The sequence below is a fragment of the Simochromis diagramma genome, unplaced genomic scaffold, assembly GCF_900408965.1.
Source record: "Simochromis diagramma unplaced genomic scaffold, fSimDia1.1 OVJJ01000753.1, whole genome shotgun sequence".
NCBI classification, from domain to species: domain Eukaryota; kingdom Metazoa; phylum Chordata; class Actinopteri; order Cichliformes; family Cichlidae; genus Simochromis; species Simochromis diagramma.
In genome coordinates this window covers 9,619,336-9,641,820 of record NW_024387523.1, presented here as the reverse complement: position 1 = coordinate 9,641,820, position 22,485 = coordinate 9,619,336, and the positions used below count along the sequence as shown (strand labels likewise).

General features: G+C 40.9%; 2 protein-coding genes and 1 long non-coding RNA gene across 4 annotated transcripts; all 3 read left to right on the top strand.

Annotated features, from left to right (window-relative positions):
* Nucleotides 1-5,592: 5,592 nt before the first annotated feature.
* On the top strand, nt 5,593-8,263 carry znf706 (zinc finger protein 706). The gene is made up of 3 exons (XM_040020085.1): nt 5,593-5,717; nt 7,267-7,402; nt 7,528-8,263. Exons 2-3 carry the CDS (start codon nt 7,268-7,270, stop codon nt 7,621-7,623), a joined length of 231 nt encoding a protein of 76 aa, XP_039876019.1. The 5' UTR covers nt 5,593-5,717; nt 7,267; the 3' UTR covers nt 7,624-8,263.
* Nucleotides 8,264-12,730: 4,467 nt separating this feature from the next.
* Nucleotides 12,731-21,783, top strand: LOC120726482 (14-3-3 protein beta/alpha-A-like). 2 transcript variants are annotated; one of them, XM_040020082.1, is made up of 6 exons: nt 12,731-12,863; nt 14,750-15,081; nt 16,592-16,715; nt 17,374-17,537; nt 20,017-20,112; nt 20,216-21,783. In XM_040020082.1, exons 2-6 carry the CDS (start codon nt 14,752-14,754, stop codon nt 20,291-20,293), a joined length of 792 nt encoding a protein of 263 aa, XP_039876016.1. In that variant the 5' UTR covers nt 12,731-12,863; nt 14,750-14,751; the 3' UTR covers nt 20,294-21,783. The 2 variants fall into 2 exon arrangements, with proteins under 2 accessions (XP_039876016.1, XP_039876017.1); XM_040020083.1 differs by having other exon boundaries at nt 12,826-12,933.
* Nucleotides 17,544-19,152, top strand: LOC120726485. Its single transcript, XR_005694328.1, has 2 exons — nt 17,544-18,324; nt 18,756-19,152. It is a non-coding gene; the product is annotated as an uncharacterized LOC120726485 (long non-coding RNA).
* Nucleotides 21,784-22,485: the final 702 nt, after the last annotated feature.

Here is a 22,485-nt window from a genome sequence, read left to right as displayed (position 1 = left end):
GCCACAAGCAGGCCAAAGCAAGACTGGAAAGTCAGGGGCCACGAGCCACCACATACTTTTCGTGTGTGTTTGTGTTTGTTTGTGTGTGTGTGTGTGTGTGTGTGTGTGTGTGTGTGTGTGTGTGTGTGTGTGTGTGTCCAACTGTGAGGTGAAAGGTGTATCCTGCATTCCAGGCGTTTTTTCGCAGGAGCAGCAGCTTGTCTGGACTTGGCTGGGATTTTGTGTCTGAGTCTACCTGTTTGAGTTGAGAAGCCCACAGCTGAGAAGGAGACAGGGGTGTGGGTATGTGTGCATGTAGGAGGGGGGATGTTGACATTCAGATGGAGGTTAGATCAAGAGGAGGTGGAGGGAGGGGGTGGATGAATGACATGAGGGGTTGCAAACACATGCTTGAACATGAATGAAGTCAAACATAGAGGATAAGGTTGACTGCAGCATGGGTGCTCGAATAATATTAGCTTTGGTGTCAGAATTAATACTGATGACATCCATTAAGCTTCTTCTGGTTATCCAGTTCAAGGTTTGGAGGGGATCATAGGCCTAAAGGGTACACACTGGACACGGTGCCACCCACAATTGAACAAGCAGTTAAGAAAATGGATGGATTGACTTTGTCAGTGTAACGAGCTGTCCCAGGTGTCTCTGTGCTGCTGATGCAGTGGGTGTCATTGATGCAGGCTCTGGACGAGTGGGTTTCCCTCATACAATCCACTGAGAGACTTCTCTGGTTAACTGGTGATTCTAATTTGAAGTGTTTCTTTGTCTTTGTGTGATAGACTCCCAACCTCTGCAGCTTGCCCTAATGACATTCAAACTACTACTTTAAGTTGCTCCTATATTCACCAAGGGTCACCAGAGCAGTTAAGTCTGCATTTTTGATTTGGCAGGTTTTTGCACCAGACACCTCGCAGGACCAAATCGGGGCATTTTCACTCATTAGGTGAATGTGTGACTGTGTAAACCACTACACTGCAAAACCACAACAGAAAAAGATCCTTGAGGTAACTTAGAAACCACGATTTCTCCAGCATTGCAGCTCTGATGGTCTGCAGCACATGCAGGCAATCCAACCACCCTTAAGCCCAATTTTTCTTAGTAATGAAACAAAGCGTTGCAGTGGTATTGACACAGTGCCTTTTTACTCAATTCGAGCACGCAAAGTGCTTCCTGCTACAAGTCACATTCACCCAATCACCCAAACATTCATACACCACTTTTCTCTTTGTGTGAGCACTTCTGGTAACATTCTCTCCTTGATGGATGCTTTAGGGGAAATTTGCGACTTTTGCCCAAAAGATACTTCAGTGTGTGAGCCACGGATCGATTCGCTGAATTTCTGATAACTCTGTAAATAACCAGCGCTCTACTGGTATCTGGTCTCTAAAGGATTATAGTTAATAAAACTGTCCAAAACTTTCATAAAAACATTTTGTTGTCCTTATAAACTGCTCTTCACAATATTTCATTTTTTAATCTTTCTTAATTTCTTAATTTCTTTGTGTGTGTCCGTGTGTGTGTGTGTGTGCCATAGTCTCCAACCTATTTACTTACCCTCTTTCTACCCTTTAATTAGTCTGTCAGAGCACTTTAAACTAACCGTGTGCAACGTACAAACCTCAGTTTCACATGGTCAGATTTTGGTAACTTCCAGGAGCGTAAAAAAGATCTGTTTTGTCTGATAAACTACACATTCCTTTAAATTTGTGCTAAAGCTGCCTTCCAGTGCTGCTGACTCTGTTCACCAACGGTCACAGTTGAAATATCAGAGAGCTGCTGCTGGTGAGCTGTCACCACCTTCACAATCAGCCTCTGTTTGACCAGCTTATGTCTGCCTGACCCAAGACCTCACCTCTCCTTCAGCTGCACTCTGTGCGAGGATGTAGGCGTGTGTGACTGCGCGGAGGTAAGAAATTAACTTCCCTCTCCCCGAAGGCATGATTTGCCCTTGTGATGTGATTTCTCAGAATCAGTTTTAATGAAACAATGAACAGAAACACTCGTTTCCTCGGACTGGGTTGATATCGGCGGTTTAATCTTTAATCGGGTTGATGTCTCTTTCTTCTTTTCTTCTTTCTTTTCTTGCCGTGAAATAACCTTCCGAGCGCTTCCCGTGTTGTTTACATCAATAAAGCCGGGTTGCTGAAGCAGCAGTGAAAGTTGTCGGCTAGTGGATTTGTTGTGACTGTGTCACCGCTTGTGTACAGCCTGACTGGTCTGGCAACATTGTGGCATGTCACAGTGATGCGAGCCGTGGTGTGGACTGCGGCTAAACCTGTTGGTTCGGAAAAAAAGGGAAAGCGCGAAAGGGGGAGCAGGGAGAGGAAGTGGCTAATGGGGAAGATGAAATCCAACTTCCTCTACACTAAACAGCCTCCAGAGGAGAAAAGGAGGCCTTGTTCACCTCTGACAGGGAACGTTTCTCCCTCTGTGCGAGGTTTTGCTGCCAGCCTCTTTTATTTTTCTTCTTAATTCTGCTTAACCTCGTATAAAGTGTATAAACAACCAAAAAAAGTAAACATTTGACAGCAACATAGCAAAAAAGTAATTTACACCATGATCTGAGTGTGAGGAAGGAAAGCCCTCATGGTGGGAGGAGAAGACCCAAATGGAGGAGAAAAAAAACACATCTCTTGCTGTCTGTGGCAAACCCTGCTTATTCATACTCACAATGGACAGCCAGATAATATTCTCCTCCACTGTTGAAGCTGACACCTGGAAGATTTGCTTTCACACAGCCCCTAAGGCTGGAGAACCCCACCCCAAACCTAAGCTAGCAAGTCCCTGCACAACATCCTCCAGGGTGGGGGAATCTGAGCAATGTGTGGCTTTTGTCAACCCCCCCCCCCCTACACACGCTTTTCTTTCTTTTACTGTCTGCCCCCCTTCTCAAAGCATAATCACATCCTTCTCTCTTGAGAGATATTTCCCTCTTTTCACAAAAGACTGAAAAGATTATCTCTCTTTTCTTGGTATGGGGAGGTGGAGGGGGTGCGCAGCAGGCCTGCTGGAGGCTTTTCTCACAATGATAATATTTCTCTCAAGAAATTCATGACACCTGTTGAGATGATCTCCAACAGGAATATGGACCATAGTGCCTGATAGTGGATAAAAATAGATCCTCCTCTCTCTCTCCTACCCAAACACAGTGGCTGGATTACTCTAATGTGATGAAATGAACAAAAACACACAAACAGCAGGTTTTTTCCTGTTTTTTTTATTCACACTCTTATTAATAATTTGGTGTTATCGAGACAACTTGTCTGCGTATCCATCGTGTGATGACTGCAGCTGCAGAACATTTACATATTAGCTGAATTTAGTCAAATAACGAGTGGCGGTGAACAGCTTCACTGTGACCAGTGTCAACGACAGAAGAGATAAACATCTAATGCAGCACAGTGAACCACATGATGGTGCGTACAGGCCGTGCTGCTGCAGTGTTTGCATAGCACTGCGTGGTTAAAATACGTATAATAAATGTAAAAGTGCAGCAAACCTTTGAGGTGAGATTGTTACGATGACACGTCAGGATGTTAAATTTTACTCCTGGTATCATGTGCGTTCCAGTGTTAGTGGACGCTGGTGGCACACTAACAAATTCCTCCACACATCATACCAGTGTTCACTGTGGAGCACGGCCGGTTCCTCCTCCAAAGAGGCCCCCTAGTGTTTTTCTGAGGGAGCTCATTTCTTTTACTGTGGAGATTTTTGGACTCTTTCTGTACCAACTGTTTGCTTGTGTAGCAAGCAAGCAAACGTCCACCTGTAATCCCAGTGAAAGACACAGAGAAGAGACAACACCAGTGATGAAACACTTCATAATAATTACAGCAAAATGAAAATATCACAGCTTACCCCTTTATTCTAGTGTAAGTATTTGAGTTTTTATTTTTTCGAGTATTTAAGGTAAATATAATTACATTGTTATTTCAAATAAAGTGCGTTGAAATTCCATTTAATTACAGGTGAATTACGCCCTTAGTGATGGACCTTATTATGAAGTGTTACCTGACCTGACATATATAAAATAGCACCATCAGCACCACCAGCTGAAAACCTGGCATATCTCTGCATGGTGTGGAGTGTGGCCTCAACAAATTTGAGGAACCCGGATAAGTGGAGGGCAAAGAGGAAGTGGCAGACCTAAAAAATCTACAGGAGATGAGCAGTATCTGAAAGTCGTGTTCTTAAGCAGGAAGAAAATCCAGCAAAGACCTGAAACAGGACCTGAGAGATAGATCTGGACCTTCAGTTGATCCATCTGTTTACTGAAGGCTCATCAGAAATGGTCTCAGGGGAAGGAAGTATGGCTGAAAATCAGTGGTAACAGAGTTACAGACTGCTGAAATGTTTGATTGAAATCATTGTGAGTGTACATAGATGAGGTCTGGATGAGAGTCCTTCAAGAAGCTGGAGAACTACTCCTCAAGAAATTGCAAGAAATTTTGGCTAAGAGAGTTCAGGCTGTGTTGAAGGACAAAGATGTTCATACTTTGGTATGAACATCTTTGTCCTTCACCTTACTGACATTCAATTCGATGGAGTTGTACAAACACTGTTTCTGCCTTTTATCTTGTATTTCCATATGTGTTTACAGATGTTTCAATAAATTGCTGCGCCTGCTTCCCATTTTCATAATTTTCACAGCTTAAGGGAAAACTTTACAGGGAAAACTTTTCAAGGTTGATGATTTAGAGTTGAAAATGCAGACGTTGATAATTATTCTTCATTTGCTCACAACAAATTAAATATTGTAAATAAAGATTTTCTATTTGAATATTTCATTCATCAAGATTTTATTCTTTTTGAGCAGTGTATACAATAGTAAGATTACCATGTGTCAGTACAGAGGAATAATGTCCAATTTTGACTAATGTCCAATTTTAATTAATGGTAATAAAATAAGTCCAATTATGTGAAACGATTACTTTTACATTTTCACAAAATTTATTTTCACAAAATAAATGAATGAAGATGAAAACCCAAGCGTAATATTTGCACTTTTGTGCTCTAAAGAGCAGTATTAATGATACAAAACTGGGTACACAATGAATTTTAACTCAAGGCTCATCATATTATATTTAAATCAAAAAGCTTGACTTGATTTCTCAGTCAGTGTTGGTGTGGAATCCTGTACATGAAACTACAGTGACTGATCTAAACACTTGTACCTCTGTAATTCAGACACTAGGGGGCGACAGTGGCAACATTCTGTGTCTTCAGCACGTCGATTTGAACAACGGTGCATTCAGGGATCCCTTCAATATTTGTACATATCAGCTCACCTTTTATTTAGATTTGGTTAATCTCGTATGCTGTTCCTTTACTTTCTGCATCTCAGAAAAAGAATTTTGGCTGACCACGAAGAGGACTTTTATGGTATATTATGGTACAATGATACTTAATGAACAAACGAGCACAGGTGCACTTCTGATATCTTTAATGACTGATTATTACCTTATCCTGTAATTCGCAATGCAGTTTTATATACGATGAGAAAACGTTTTATCTTGTATGTTGTTTTTATCATTTTTGTCCAAATACAATCTCTTAAGTAAACATTTTTAGTCGCTAAAATCAGTGAAAGTATATAATTACCGACTCTTGTCATGGTCAATGAACGGAGCGTGACGTTCACCTGTCAGTGTGAACTGTGCAGCTGTCACATTTAAGTGTGCAGGCACCTAGCAAACGACACGTACTCCCATTTTTAAAAGGTAAGGGCTCTTATCTCTGTAAACATTTATTCGCTATAATATAAGAGTATATAGCTTGTCTGTGAGAATGCTACTCCCGGCGAGCAGTGAAATCTCCATATGGTTAAACCGGCGAAGCTAACACGAATAGCACGTACAGTGTAAACGCTACCAACTGTCAGCTAGCAGCTGGATTAGTGAAGACAAAGTGACGTTAACATGAGAGGACGTTTGCAAATTATGTTGTAAAACAGAGGAGAGCAGCAGACAAACGACGAAACCTCAAAAAGCAGTCAGAGCTGAGTAAATATATCACCGACATTAGCCATTTTTAATGACTAACTAACAGGAACCAGTGGAGCTACTTAGTTTTTAAAGAGCAGCTTGTTTAAAAAAAAATGGCGTTAACGTGGTTTTACAACACTTCACAACATTGCTGACCAACAGAGGGCTATTTATGGAAGCGTCTAGTGAGCAAGGCCACATTACCAAGTCCCTGGACCCCCACAGTGCTGTCTGTCAGTCACGGGGGGGCGTTTATTTGATTAACGTGCCCCCTAAAAGCAATCTAAATGATAAAATCTGTTGCTTTTTTTTTGTGGCCCAGCATTGTGTTGTTGTTCAGCAGAACCTTATTTTTGGTCTATGGGTTAAAGGTACCACACACACAGTGACTGTTTGTCCTGTAGTTATGAGCCTCGACAGACATCTTGGTTACACAACCAAACCTTTACTGGTATCCACCCAAACCGTTATCAAGCAAGGTTCACATTCACTGACAACATGATCTGCAGAGAACAGGCTAAACTAGTCAATTAAAGCTAAGATCAACATTTAAAAGCCTGTAAGAGCATGAGAAAACTTGTTCCTTTGGTTGTAAAGCTTGTAAAAATGCCAAAATGTAATTGCCTTGTAGCATAATGCTGACAAACCTGGTCCTGGTCCCCCAAAAAGGGGGAAAGTTACTTTCTCTTTGAAATGAGAAAATCACAATGGTAAGTGTTTGTAATGTTTAGTGCACTAATACTGTCAAACTTATTTTACATTGTGGGCCACATAAAGCTCGTGTTGATCTTAAGTGGGCCGAAGCAGTGAAATCAGTGTTTCTGTCAGCATAAAGAAGTTTAACTACTTACTATCTATAGTAGATCGTAAAAATGTCATGTGATTGTTTATCTATAACTTAATTTGGTGTAATATGACCATTAGGGTGATGTTTATCAGTGAAGCTAATGCTGTAAAACTGAAACTTAAAATACAGTTAAAAGTCCAAAATTTATGCCATACTTCACATTTTCCAAAGCCATTCAGTGGGCTCGTTTGAGTCTGTGCCAGGCCTCTTTTGACCCCCAGGCCTTATGTTTGACACTGCTGCATTAAACCCCAAACTGCATTTAACAAAGTCCTTGCACTGTCCTTGATTGATCACTGTTTTCTCATTGTTTATGAGCAAACATGGTATTATTAAGCTGCTCCTTACACACAAAAATAACCGTAATTAGTTGTTTTCTTACTGATTGCTCATGCATAAGTAGTCTGTCCTTACATCTTCCTCTCTCTGCATTCCCAGCATGGCACGAGGGCATCAGAAGATTCAGTCCCAGCAGAAAAACGCCAAGAAGCAGGCGGAGATGAAGAAGGCCAAAGGTCACGATCAAAAGACGGCGGCCAAGGCAGCGCTCGTATTCACCTGCGCTGTGTGCAGAGTAAGTATGACCCCTCAGAACTCCCAAATAAGGGCGGGAGTCATATTTGAAACCAAATGCAGTGGCTTTTCCTCCAAATCCTCCTTTCCTTTAACAACTGTTGGATGTTTCATTTCTTCTCACAGTCTCAGATGCCGGACCCCAAAACCTTCAAGCAGCACTTTGAGAGCAAACACCCAAAATCCCCTCTGCCCCCCGAGTTAGAGGGAGTGGAGGCGTAGGTGGTCGTCGACATGGATACTAAACTCTTCAACCCTGTGCCGGCTCTGCTCTCGTCTCAGTCTGACAGCAACGGATGATTTCACGTGACCAACATGAAGCACTTGTCTATTAATTCTTTAGCAGGCCGGGTCGAGTCCGGTGTGCTCGTCTTCGAATACATGTCACAGCAGACCTGTACGACCTGTGAACGATGAAAAGTTGTAAAAGGAGATGGCTTCTTATTCAGCTTCCCTGAACAAACTGGCGTATTGGAGTATTTCTTGCTGCCCGCTCTTGTCTCTTTACGCTTTAGCTTTGGTGGATTGATCGCTCGAGGTAAATGCACAGTGTTTGCTGAAGTTACAGTGGTGACAAAACTGACCTCATCTTCTTAATTAGTGCTTTGAGTGCTGAATGGAAACGGGGACTGTGAATCTTTATCCATAAGTGCTCAGAGCGTAAATCGTCCTCGGTCGTGTCTGCCTGGTTATTACTGCATATTCTCATTTTAATTCATCATAATTTCATAATTGTTTCAGTAAAAAAAAAAAGTGACATTTTGATAGCCATTTCCAAGCTGCTGGATGAATTGTAAACCAATGAATGTACGCTCCAATGATGAATTGTTAAGTCATTTTATTAAAGGTTCACTTTGTTGTAGCTCTGCTTTGTGTGATAATGTTTTCTGGCAAGGATGAATTTCACTGATACATTGTGTGTTTAAGCAGGTAATATTATCACAAACAGTCCCTGTGTTCCTTCACTCTGCTTGTGTGTCGGTTGTTTAATTTTGTGCCGAGTAATTTATTGTCTTCCTTCCAAAGTAACAGCACTTCTCTGCTTCTCTTTTTTACTTTCTCCTGCCCTCTAAACCTGACTGTTTCTTTTCTTATTACTCAGCGAGGCTGCATGTGAGAACCTGTTTGCCCTTCGGGATTAATGGTCTTTGACTCAGAATCTGGGCAGAACAAAGTCTGTGCGATGTCCGATTGTGAGACTAGCTTGGGCAATTACCGTGGATTTACAGCGAGCGAGTGGGCGTCCAGCTCCACTCTTTCCAGGCACCGCCTTTTCTTAAACCAAAATGAGTATTTCCAATAGTGAGATGGGATTATCTACTGTTTTGGGCTATAAGTGAGGAAAGGACAACCTTGAACAAGTCCAGGCGTGAGCCTCGATTCCATTCGTGAAAACGGCTTTAAAGTGGATCTCTGGAGATCATTTCCAGTGCCATGTTTTTATTTTTTGCACTCTGCTAGATTCAGTTCAAATTCTTTCTTATGCATCTTATATTGAGCCTCTGTACAGCTCAGTGCATCCTGTGTAAAACAAGCTCTGTGCGCTCCTTCAACTTTAATCTGACTTTCTCTGATTTGCTGCTTCTCATGTCTTAGTCATGTAGACATGGTTAAGATAACTTGCTGAAGTTCAAACTGAGCATCAGAATGGGGGGGGAAAATGTGATTTAACCGGTTTATGGTGATTGGTATTAGACGGGCTACTCTTGAGTATTTCAGAAACTGCTGATCTACTGGGATTTTCCCACATTTCCTCTTTTTGACAGATGGCTATGTCCAGTGAAATGTCTTTGTGTGAAATCAGCTTTTTGATGTCACAGTTCAGAGGAGAATGGCCAGACTGCTTCAAGCTAATAGGAAGGCAACAGCAACTCAAGTAACCATTCACTATAATAAAGAAATGCAAAAGAGCATCTCTGAATGCAAACATTGAGCCTAAAAGCAGATGAGCTGCAGCAGCAGAAGACCACACAGGGCGCCGCTCCTGTCAGGTAGGAATAGGAAACTGAGGCTACAATTCACACAAGCTCACCAAAACTGGAAGAAGACTGGGCAATCGTTCAGTCTCAAATTCTTTTGTGACATTAGGATGGTAGAATCAGAACTTGGTGTCAATAATGTGAAAGTATAGACCTATCATGCCTTGTATCAATAGTTCAGGCTGCACATGGTTTAAACCCCACAGCCTACCTGAATATTATGGCTAACCATGGCCATCCCTTTATAACCAGTGTACCCATCTGATACGTGATTATATCATATCACAAAGCTCAAATAATGTCAAACTTTTTTGTTGAACATCACAATAAGATCAGTGTACTCAAATGGCTTCCATAGTCACCAGATTTCAAACCAATAGAGCATCTGCAGTAACTGTGATGCTATCGTGTCAGCATTGACATTAATCTCTGAGGAATATTTCCAGCACCTTTTTTAATTCTGTGATACCTCTTTAACCATTAGGTGTATCTAATAAAATAGCCAGTGAGTTTACAGTGATCAGCGATCACGTCATTTTCTCTGTGCTGTTAGTTACATAGTAACTGTCGAGCAAAACAGATGAAAACAGGCTGGATAAATAAATACTGGTAGTTACACAGCTATTACATTTTTAGTCTCGTGACTGTAAGGCTGTCTTTTTTACTTCAGTTCATTGCATGACAGCATACAGTGCTTGGATAATGACCACTGGTTTTACACTCCTTTTTGTGAGGCAGTGTGGGACGATTTGGGTGTGCTGCATAGGCTGAGTGAGTAATACCGGACACACCCCGGGAGTAGAAAAAAAATGTGTGAAGCCTGAGTTTTTGGCTTACGGCTTACTCACATGTAGGCTAGCCCGGTTTATTATAAGCATCCACCACTTTAATAGTATTTACTGTGTGACAGAAAATGAGGAAAATCATAAAACTTTTATGTAAATGAATGTCATTTATGTGTCATCAGCTCTCACCCACCAAGAACTGAATGTATCTGGATACAGAGCTTTAACTGTAGGGATGGCAGGATGACTCACAGAGAGTAACTGGCAGCTGACATGAACATCATCCCAGGAGGTTCTGACATTTTTAACTGAATAAATTAATCTCCTCTCCCAGCTACACAGAGCTTCACTCACCGGTTTAAACACAAATATGTACAGGAAGTGACAGAATCGGTACCAAATATCAAAAACAAGTTCAAATTGTGCATCTGTTACCTTGGATCAGCTGAAATGGCTCAATGTGCAGCAGTTAACAATCAAAAACCTCTAAACCATTATGCAACTCGGTCTGCATAAAGAGGTCTTTAACATGTCCAGTAATGACAAACGCCTCACTTCAGCTGAAACACAATAACTGCACGAATATAGTGTGTAAGCCAACCATGCAGACATGGCTACAACCACACCATTGCACTTCATGTGTGAAGTCACTCAAACCATAAAGACCACACCATCTGTCTTTGTCATAATTAAATCATTTAGGGGGAAATGTGGCTTGACTTCCTTTAATTCTGACTACTCAGAAGTAACAAATACACACGCACACACACACACACACCACGGTCAGTAACACGCTGCCTGTTGTTTTAGTTGTTTGAGCAGCTCGGCCAAATGACTCACAACCCACATTGTTCCCCAGCCTCCTCACACATAATCCACATCCTGCCTTCCCATCTGTAAACTTGTGAATCAAAAACACAACACATGTTCATTCATATAAACACATACACATATCTAAGATTTTTTTTTTCTACAGCCTGTCTTTGATCTCAACATGCAAGAGTCACAGTAAAAAAAAATGAGAGCACTCGTACAAACTCGTTACAACTTAATTAGGTTAAGAATTTCCCTGTGGCTATAGATCAGCTATTTTCAGCTCTCATCGCACTAGTGAGAAAGAAACACTGAAGCACCAGCTCAACTCCAGTGTCTGGGCATCGTGGCACCTGCTGTGTTGTTTCGGTGTTTCTGTGGAACAATATTTTGGAGAGCACCGCTTTCATTTAGTTTATGTGTGGTGTAATAATAGCTAGTGATCAACATGTCCAGCAGGAGGTTGGGAATATTTATTTGTATTTGTCAAACACTGCTTATCTACCTTAATCTAGTTCTGCTTGGCCACTGATTAGCACACCTCCAATTCTAAAACTTCTGTGCATGATTTATGTCTCTAAGAAAGTACTGCAGGGTCTGATTGGTGTCTTCGTCCATCCCCAACCCTGATAACAGACTTGCTCGGATTGCTGCTATTTTCAACCAGTTTTACAAGGTCAGGGGAAGTGATCCATCACAATAGACCTAAACCTGAAATTTGTAAAACTAGAATAACTAGAAAAACATGACTGATGTCTGGACTACTGAATGGGTCAAGGCATTTGAATGAAGAAGCCTTTCTACTGAGAAGAGCCACAGTACCTCAGTATTTATATAGGCATTAGATAAAACAGTTTCAGTATACATAATATTAGCCTGACACCAACATTATTTTGCATAATTTCCTCATTTTATCAGTTCCTCTCTATACATGTTAGACCACTCCTTGTAGAAAGCTCTGATGGGTATAGTTTTACACGATAAAGGTGTACAAAGACACCGCTATTTGCAGCTTTTTCTGGATTAAAAACAATTAAATTCCATTTTGCGATTTTAGTGTTTGTTTCTAAAAGTAATTCCATATAATGAGAGCACACGTTATCATAATAGTTTTTATCACGTTTTCAGTCTCAGTAAAAATGCATATTCTTTGTGGGCAGGTGTGCGCAGCTAACACAAACGGCCGTAAAGGCAGATTAAACGGCAAATTATGAGAGTGAAACTGAAATTACATTAATATCTAAGCCACGGGCCAATAATATGCTCGTTTGAAAATATAATAAGGTAGACAAAACCACTTTAGGTCAATCCTGCCCCACTTCCGGGTTCCTCCTCCTGGCTTCTATCTTCTTGCATAATGACCTTTCACACACACAAACACACACACACACACTCACAAAGGATTTTTTTTTTTTTAAACACAAACGTTTTTCCTTCCAGTGTCTTGATAGATATAAGTATGGTAGATATAAGCATAAATTCTCCTGAAATGTTTCATTTGATTTATAATAACTATAAACTACATCTCCCAAGCATCCTTGCGGGCGTACCGGACAAACCAAGCGTTTATGCAGTTTGTACGTAAGTATAAAAAAAATCAAATCTATATTTAGAAGATTTTTTACATAGTGTTTTACATTATCACAATCATATTTTTGTTAATTTTCTGTGAAATTCGTTTGTTTGTTTTTTGCTCATTCGGCGCAGTCTTAAAAAAATTTGCCCTTAGATTTGGCTACCATAGCAACTCCCTTCTTACGTCATCCATCCGGGCTCGACCCTGCTGCCGTGTCTTTGATTGGAGGGAAACCCCGTGGATGAGCGGGAGAGATCATCAGCTGTGCGGCCGGGAATCAGGAACAACACCGTCTAACGACACTCGCAGGTTAGTTACATCTATTTACTGCTGCTGCTCGGTGGTGTTTTTATCCAAAGAGTCCCTGCTTGTGCTTCTGGTAAGGTATCTTTTTAAACCCTGCATTAATCGCCGCATCTAGCGGCTGTAAGTGGAAATCGTTGATGCTCCGCGCTGCTCAGTCATTGTTCGGTGCTCGCCTGACAGGGAAGCGTTACTTACGGCAACGTTAACCCATCTATTTTTGTTCGCTCGCTGTTTTTAGAGGACGCCTCTCGGCCCTGCTAAGCGGCCTTTTTTTGTGAATGAAGCAGTCTAAAATATGAGAATAACTGTGGCTGGAAGAAGCGGTCTGGTTTGCTTTCCGGGAAGCGAAAAAGGGCGTTCACTGAGGACTGAACGAAGCGAGGCTCCTTTCATTCCTCTAACCGACTCAGTGGCACACTTATTATCCTATAGCCGCCTGCAGCGTTAGGAAGCTTTCCCCAAATTAAACGCAGAGACTGTGTAATCCATATCGTTTATTAAGCTCTTGAAAATGATTTTTTTTGTTCGGTCTGCATTCGTGCCTTACATGGTACGCGCTGGGTGGGCAGGTGTGTGAATGAGTGTGACGTGAAACTGGGTGGCCGACATTCCTCTAAGGGGTGCAGGTGGCAGCGTGCGGGGAAAATTTTCTCACCCATTTTGTGGCTTTTGAAATGATGAATTCATAGGTTTGGGATTTTTTTTTTTTCTTTTATATATATATTTTTTAATTCAAGGCAGCTTTGTAAACAGGCTGCACATCTATTCGCACATGTAGTCCTTTTATACTGCAGCATCTTTTACCTGTGAAGGGGTCTGCATATTTTTTTAAAAAGGAAACGAGTTCCTCAGCATAGGTTACTGTCTGTATTCTACTACAGTAAATTAGACTTCCTGTCCTGTGCTATGAGCCGATTTACAATCATTTAAGTTAAAACTAAAACAGATCGTTGACTGACAGAAGTTAATATGCAACTAGTCTGAGATTAGCTCAGCACTGTGGCATGCGTGTTAACTGGCTGTAGAGGAAAACGGACAATGTTGTCAACTTATGCTGTGGGACATTTTGATGGAAGGACTAAAGGATATAAAATAGTCTAATAGTCTAGACTAATAAAAAAATGACCACTGATTTCTGGGGAAATGTCCAGCATCTAATGTAAATTTTCTGGAATTTCATAACCACTTATAATTTTTTTTTACATGCCGGCTACACTTTTCCTGTAATCTATTATGACATTTTGCCTATTCTTGTCTTCAGGATAGTGAGTCAGATGAAGCCTAAAACTGTGTCTGCTGTACAAGTCGTGATTATAGGCACTTTCCCCCTTTGTATTTCTAAAGACTTAGAGTCCAAATGATTTAGTCACCACTTTAAATCAAGTCTGTGCCCGATCGAGTGCAGACGAGACAAGCAGATTGATTTGTATTTAAGGAAAAAAAAAAAGGTGCTTTGCTGGTGTGGACACACCCAGTGTTCCCATGAATTCTTAACAGCCGACACACTGTTGTTTTAGCTACAGTCCTGTCGGAGTTTTTGATTATGTAATATGCTTCAAGGTTATAAATGTTCTATTTTCTCACAGTTAACTAACTGTAATATATATACATATATATATATATATTTTTTTTTTTTTGTTAAAAATGGGGATGTCTTCACAGTCAAAATGTTTAACACATACCTGAGAAATGAGGTTATGCTGGAATAACAGCACATTTACTTGCACAGTAGTCCTCCATTATTCACATATAGTAATGAAATCTACTTTTTCTCTCTCTACAATTTCTTTGCTTGGCCTCCCTTAACACACCGTCCTTAACTCCTGTCCTGTTTGTTTTGTCCTTCCTGACTCCCTTTCCTCTCTCCTTCCTCCACCCCCACATGACAGTCATGGCAGACAGAGAGGAGCTGGTACAGAAGGCCAAACTGGCCGAGCAGGCTGAGCGCTACGAGGACATGGCTGCAGCCATGAAGGCTGTCACAGAGCTGAACCAGGAGCTCAACAACGAGGAGCGCAATCTGCTCTCTGTTGCCTACAAGAATGTGGTCGGAGCTCGAAGGTCCTCCTGGAGGGTGATCTCCAGCATCGAGCAGAAGGCTGAAGCCGAAAAGAAGGCTGAAGCCGAAAAGACGCCTGAAAGCGAAAAGAAGGCCACGCTGGTCAAGGAGTACAGAGAGAAGATCGAGGGGGAGCTCAAACAGATCTGCCAGGAAGTTCGGGTAAGGAGCAGAGGTGTTGAAGCTAAATGCTTGTTGCAAGAAAATATAAATGCACAGCAGCTGCTCCTCTTTGTATTAGTCCAACCTGTATTCAGATAGTTACCGGTCTTGGTCACCTCTGTCTAGTGTTTTTTTTTTTTAATAATCATAATCAAGCTGCAAAAGCCAACATCGACAGCAGTTTAAAAAGAAAAAGAACAGCTTCCTTATGAATGGAAGCAAACACACATCCCTTACAAAAAGTAGTAGTAGAACCATGCTTTTTACACATTAGTGACACCTACAGGTATGTTGTAGTGCTTGTGTTTATGTGGTAGGGATCTAAAGAGGGACAATATAAACCTGCAGCTAACAGGATTTAAATATTAGTCATAGTTCTCAGCATACAAGCACTTGTCTAGGTTAATATGGCTTTACTTACGTCGCTGTTCACCTCTGAATATCTTAGCTGTAGTATTTAGGCCCATCTTACACAGTTGGAACTATGAACACCAAGCACCAAGTAGGCAAATGAAGGCACTCTTCCTAGCAGTTGTTTGAATATCACACAGATAAACTTCAGTATTTGGGTAGTTTGGATACATCCTGTATTTGCAGATTCACAGCCCTGTGACCTTGTGACCTTTAAAAGGAAACTTAAACATATAGGCCCACTACACTGATTCAACTCCATAGACGAAAGTTTGCATGTTGTAAAGCATATCTAGCTCTACTATAAGTAGATATAGTAGATTAGTATATTTTACTCAAATGAAACTGTCTTTGATGTTTTATATTAACTTATACACAGGAAGCGTCCAGTACGCATTAAAATTGCAGCGCATGAAATAGGACTAAAAAGTTCAGCACTTCCTGCCAAAGTCCACATGATGAATCAGATGGGTGTAGCCTAGAATTTTAAGGCCTAGAATATGATTGGCAGCTACGTTAAAGGAAGAGGAATGTTCCCTGCTCATAGTTTCACTGGACAGGTGTGTACTCTTAACATACCTGTCGAGTGATTTCTACATATTTCATGTTAATTGTGGTGGAAATGGGGAAATGCACATATAAAGGGAGACACATTCACTCTTAAATAGCTTTTTTATAAGTTTGTAAATTATTTACCAAGTATACTTTGTAAAGAAAAAATAGCAAAGCTCTGTTGGACTGCAGCAAACAGTAGGTCTTGTTCTGCAGTGCAGCCTGGGTGAGATCTACATAGCAGCATGTGGAGCACTTCTCCACCTGCTGCAGATACGTGATCGCTGTTGATCTCAAAAGCATGAGAACTGCTGTTGCGACTTCCAGTGTATGGTGGTGGATTTGGAATACATTCAACCATGTGAGCAAATCCCCTCTGGATGAAGTAACTGAATGATACTGAGCACCTCCATAACAGCACCCTGGCCCAGTGAGGCAGCCATTAGGGAAAAGGAGTTAAAAATGTCACTGGCTCACTTATAACTGCTGGGGTTTGTGTGTGTTGCACGTGTTCTTTAGAGTTAAACTTCCACATTTCTTTTCGCAGGACCTGCTCGACAAATATCTGATCCCCAAAGCATCAGGCGCAGAGGGCAAAGTCTTCTACCTGAAGATGAAGGGAGACTACTTCCGCTACCTGGCTGAGGTGGCTACCGGAGACGAGAGGAACGGTAAATAAAACAGACGTCATACATCGCCCCTTCTTCTTATCCTGTCGTGCAGTCACTCAAGGTAGTGATAGTGAGTGCTTATGCTCAGGGTTTATGAAAACCATGCGGTGGTGTGTCACACAGCTGCCGGTCGGTGGGATGAACGTGTGCTGACTGGGCGTCCTGAAAATCCTTTTTAGGGTAGGAGACCCTAGGACTGGTTCAGGTGTTGTTTTTAACCAGAATGCTAATGCACTTCTCGTCCTTGACCTACAACTGTCCGCCAAAATGCTGGCAAGTGCTGCTGCGAGGTTGTCATGGCAACTGCAGCAGCAGCAGGGTGTTGGCTGCTGCTAGTTGCCAGAAGGCATTTTAGATTAATTTTCTTTTGTTAATTTTGGGTGGTTTTGTAAAAGATTGTTCTTTTGTTACATATTCCATAAAATATCCATCAAATCCGCTTTCAAATGATTGGATCCTTCATCTTTTTGGTTCTGAGGACCTGTACTTGACAGTAGAGCTGAATAGAAATATTAATCAGATGATTTTACTTTTTTTTTTTTTTTTTTTTTTTTTTAAATGTATTTTTGTTGTTGTCTAACTTCTAAAAATTCAGTGTGTGGTTTCCAAGAAATAATTTTTCTCATTTGAAACCATATCTGCTTTTTTGCTTGTGCAGAAATTGTTAAGAACTCACAAGGTGGCTACCAGGATGCCTATGACATCAGCCTAAAGGAAATGGAGGCTACACATCCCATCCGCCTGGGCCTTGCGCTGAACTTCTCCGTCTTCTACTACGAGATTGCAAACCTGCCTGAGGAGGCTTGCAAACTGGCCAAGACGGTAAGAAGGGTCCTCTGTTTGTTGTCCCTCTCTTTAAGAAGCACTGAAGCATCATGAAAATGATGTTAGTACCACTTTTCCACCAGAGGTGTACAGGTACTGATTTTGAGGCCATTATTAATGTCATGCATATCACCTTATGGATACATAAAAATAATAAATACACTTAGTAGCACGCATGCACTCTCTCGTAGCTGAGTGTCACTCAGTGGTTTCTGTGCCTATCATTGCCATGAGTCTGAAGATTAAATTGATATTCTGCTATCTCCGGTCCTCACACTGCTGCTAATCTCCATGTCTCTGACTTGACTCTGATTGGTATGACCCTAAACCTTTGGTGGAAATAAGGTTATGCTTGAAACTACACTGTTAGTTTGTCAGCGGAAAGGATGATGAGTCTTTTAAAATTTTCTGCTTACAGTACTCTTTATACTTTAGGATTTTGTTAAAGGAGACCTTGAAAAATGGGGGAGTAAAGGCAGCGTTTCTTTTTCACAACATTCTGAGGAATTGCTGATAATAGTACAGACCCTTGATTAATGTAATTGATACCAAAGACAACATTAAGCCTTTCCACTTCCACGACTGTTAGGGTCCACTTGTGTCCAAATGATCGGACAGTAAGTGCTCGAATGGGTGTCTTTGTGCCTGCCTGTATTCTTGTTTTTTTGTGACCATGCTTAGTTAGTGCACTGTAATGCACGAACTATGAATGTGTTACAGCCAGCACACTTCAGAGAAGTAAAACGGGTATAACAGGAGTGACTGCTTGGCCGTTGGGTCTTCTGTTGTCCGTGTCACTCAAAGACTAAAGATAGGGGTAACAGTGTAACTGTCGGGTGTGGGATAAAGCTTTGAATTTTTTTAAATAGTGATATAATTCATTCAGACTTTTATTTCACGGTGACCAATCAAATCAAAGTGAGATTTAGGTTTAGATGGAATCTGTTAGTATCGCCACACACTATTAAACCAAAGTCACTGCTATAAAGTAAAAGAAAGCTGCTAATGATTATCATTTAGAAATTTCTTGTAATTTCCATGTTAACCTATGGCAACCACATGTCAGGATCCCACAAATTTACTGTGCTCAGGCAAGAAGACTAAAACCCTCCAATAAAGCAACGGACTCGTATTTTGAATTCAATTTTCAGCTCAGTTCAGATTTATTTATAAATACAACAAAGGTCACTTTAAGGAAAAAAACGAATTCAAGAGGAAGATAATTCTGGCAGCGGGAGTACCCGGGGAGAAACTACGCGAATATAGTCCAAAGACATGCAGTTAGTGGGGACAGGTTAATTGGAAACACTAAATTGCCCATAGGTGTGAATGGGGGAGTGAATGCGATTGCTTGTCTCCAGTCTAAGTGTTAGCCCTGCGACAGACTGGCGACCTGTCCAGGGAGTACCCTGCCTCTCGCCCTAAGACAAGTGGGATAGGTTCCAGCTCCCCCCCGTGACCCTGAAAATGATAAGCGGAAGCGAATGGACAGATGGATAATTCTGGCAGGGGCAGCCAACAACCAACAGTCAGTGCACCATTGGAATTCCCCAGCAGCATAACTATGGAAGAGTTTGTGACCACCTGATCCAGCCCTAACTATAAGCTTTATCAAAAAGGGAAGTTTTAAGCCTAATCATAAAAGTAAAGAGGGTGTTTATCTCCCGAATCCAAACTGGGAGCTGGTTCCACAGAAGAGGAGCCTGAAAGCTTAAGGTTCTGCCTCCTGTTCTACTTTTAAATATCCTAGCAACCACAGGTAAAGCTGAACCTCACTGCAATACCTTTCATCACACTATGAGAGAACATACTATTGAAAGAAAAAATAAATAATTTGATGGACACCGCAGTAGTCTGGACATTCCTGGCGTCACATAACAACAGCTCGCCGCTAGATTTTTATATAACTTCTTGTGTTGACGTCTTTAGGACACTTTTTTTTTTTTTTTTGTGTGTGTGTCATTCGATACAGTAGGTGATCCATGTTGTGCTTATCATTCAGTTCGTTTGAACAGTGAACACACTATTCACCCGCCCAGGTCACAGGAAACACATGCGAGGTACACACCTGGTGTGATCATTTACCAGACGTGACAAGGGACGCTCACATCACCTGCCTGTATCAGCATGCATGGAATTGTCTGCATTAAATAATTAGTAATTTATTAAGTTAGGAAAAGGCTAAAATAATTCAGTGTGTTTATGGATTTGTGAATAAATGGTCTGCCAGAGCACAGTTTTGTGCAAACACTTGTACTTGTTTCTAAAAGACCACCCCATATAATCAAAGTAGTTTACAGTATCAGGCACAACACAGATGTACCCTTTTATCCTAGAGATCTATAAATGGCTGCTTGTTGTTGCTTTCTGTTTAGCTTATTGTTTTTGGCCCTGCTAATACAAGCTCACTGTAGGCACTTTCAAGACTGTACTCTGGGTTTTGGAAGTCCTGATTGTTTCACTGTGTGTCTTCCAGGCCTTTGATGATGCCATCGCCAAGCTGGACTCACTCAACACTGAATCTTACAAAGACAGCACCTTGATCATGCAGCTGCTCCGTGACAACCTGACTGTGAGTGTCTCCTCTCGATGAAACTATATTAAAATTTGGTTTTCCCTTATGCTTATACGTGAGCGCTAAATTTATTATCTTGCACTTTTTTTTTTAAATGCAGCTGTGGATGTCGGACCCAAGCGGTGAGGGCGGGATTGAGGTAGAAGAGGGGGAGCAGCCAGCTGAAGACAAGAACTGAACTTCAGAGGAGAAAAGAAACCCCACAGTTTTCTTTCCTTTTTTTTTTTTTTTTTTTTTTTTTTAAACCTCTCACCAGCCTAAGTTGTGTGTGTGGTTGTGTGTCCACATACATGCACAAATATGTATGTTTACACTCCACTCTGTGTGTAAAGTACAGTATGTGTGTGCAGATACATTGAAGCATTGAAGTGTATGTGTTAAGTGTATCAACACCTCCACAGGGAAAAGAATGGAATAGATTGGTTGTTTTTATTTTTAACATAACTCATTGTGTGACCCAGTGGATGTTCATTTCCTTTAGAATTCTTTTCCTTTAAATAATTTTGTCTCTTTTAGTCCAAATGAAATCCCTCCTTTGGATCCAAATCTGCCCCATTCTCTCGAACCTTATTCACTGTAGCAAACCGCTGCTGTTGCAGGAAAGCAAACCAACCAACCTCGAAGTGTAACTTTGATAATAATTTGTATGTTTTTACTTGAACTGAACATTTACAACCTTTGTGACACTTTAGTCCACAAAACTCCTTTGAGGCACGTGTTAAAAAGGAAAAAAATGGTCACAGTAGTCTGAATTCATTACTTTTTTTTTTTTCCTTCATCTGACAATAGCAGTACACACATACTGTTGGCAGGTTTCACCTATTACGGTATTGCTTGTATCCATACGGCCCTGTCAGTGTCCAGTGTAGCAGGTAGAGATTTTTTTTTTTTTTTTTTTTTTTTTTTTTAAATGGATGGTACATGTGTCATGGCTCAATGGGTTTTTACAGTGCTTTCAGGCATAGGAAAGGTTTTCTATATGAATGACCACTTACAAAAGCTGTAATTTACTTTTGGTTTGTTGAGAGGGTTACATTCCATTTTACTGACATCTTTTCACTCATCAGTGAAACGAGTAGACTGTAATGTCCTGCAGTTTTGCATACCACGTGACAAGCTATATAGACAGCCTAAGATAAAGTTAACAACTTGATAAAATGGCTCGATACTGTAACTTTTGATATTTTATCTCTTCAGCAGTGCAGAGGATACTTTTTGCCATGTGCTTTTATGTGGCTTTCTACTCTTTTTCTATTCAGGTGTTTTTTGTATTTTCTTTTGTTTATTTTATTCCCTTATTGAGTATTGATTTGACTCCTGGAATGTATGTGGTTCTCAGTAGTCTGGTGTGAGGGTTAGGCATCGCTTTTAAAACTGGCAATCTCTGCTTAGGATTAGGTGGAATACAGTTACATTTATCTTCCTTGAAAGTACATTTTGAAAAGGCAAAATTTCAAACCATGGCAAATATAAAAATGAGAATTTTAGGTAAGTTGATAGGAAATTGCATTAAGGTCATTTAGTGATCACAAAGTAGTGCCAGTTTCTTCTAAGTACAGTATCTTGGTTTTAAAAAAAGTTGGGTTGCAGGATTCGGCGAGTAACGCTCTTGGGTATGTTATTTGGTTATGTGCTTTCATGTAAGTGGAATTAAAACATTCAAATTAAGATTGTGTGCTCGGTTTCTCTGTTCTTTATATGTGTGATGTGAATTGTTGGTTCACAGATTGCACTGAGACAAACCCACAAATGGCTCGAGCATGAAATAATGTTTAAAGCAAAGAAATGAGGGCTGTTCCATACAGTCATGTGAAAAGTTTCCACAGGGCTTCAAGCAGCCCTGTGGAAAAAGTCAAGCACATCCTATGACTCAATAGCTTGTAGAACAGACCTCGGCTACGTTAATTTGAACTTTATCTCACTCTCACATTGTTATGGAGGAATTTTGGCCCACTTTTATTTACAATGTTAGGGTGTTGCTTCAGTTCATGGAGATTTGGAGGCATTCACACCTCTGTTGAAAGTCCCACCACAGCATTTGAATGAGGTTGAGGTGTGGACTTTGACTGAGCCATTGTAACACCTTGATTCCTTTGTTTTTCAACCATTCTGTTATAGATTTCCTGCTGTGCTTGCGTCTGCAGCAAGACAATGACCGCAGTTTTGGTCAAGCTTTAGTTATCAGACAAATCATTTTGGCATATAGAGGAGTTCATAGTTGGATGAGTGAATGCAATGTGCCCATTTTATGACCCCTCCACTGCCATGCTTAATCTTAATCATCTGTCCAAAGAACATTGTTCCAGAACTCATCCATCTTTGTTTCGACTCAATTAATCAAAGACCTAAACTGTCCTCGTGTTCTTTTGA

Excerpts from the sequence above, each read along its gene's own strand:
- znf706 (XM_040020085.1), top strand. The coding sequence starts at position 7,268 with ATGGCACGAGGGCATCAGAAGATTCAGTCCCAGCAGAAAAACGCCAAG. Across the intron at positions 7,403-7,527 it reads TCACCTGCGCTGTGTGCAGA|TCTCAGATGCCGGACCCCAA; the intron begins GTAAGTATGACC and ends TTCTTCTCACAG.
- LOC120726482 (XM_040020082.1), top strand. The coding sequence starts at position 14,752 with ATGGCAGACAGAGAGGAGCTGGTACAGAAGGCCAAACTGGCCGAGCAG. Across the intron at positions 17,538-20,016 it reads CTTGCAAACTGGCCAAGACG|GCCTTTGATGATGCCATCGC; the intron begins GTAAGAAGGGTC and ends TGTGTCTTCCAG. Across the intron at positions 20,113-20,215 it reads TGCTCCGTGACAACCTGACT|CTGTGGATGTCGGACCCAAG; the intron begins GTGAGTGTCTCC and ends TTTTAAATGCAG.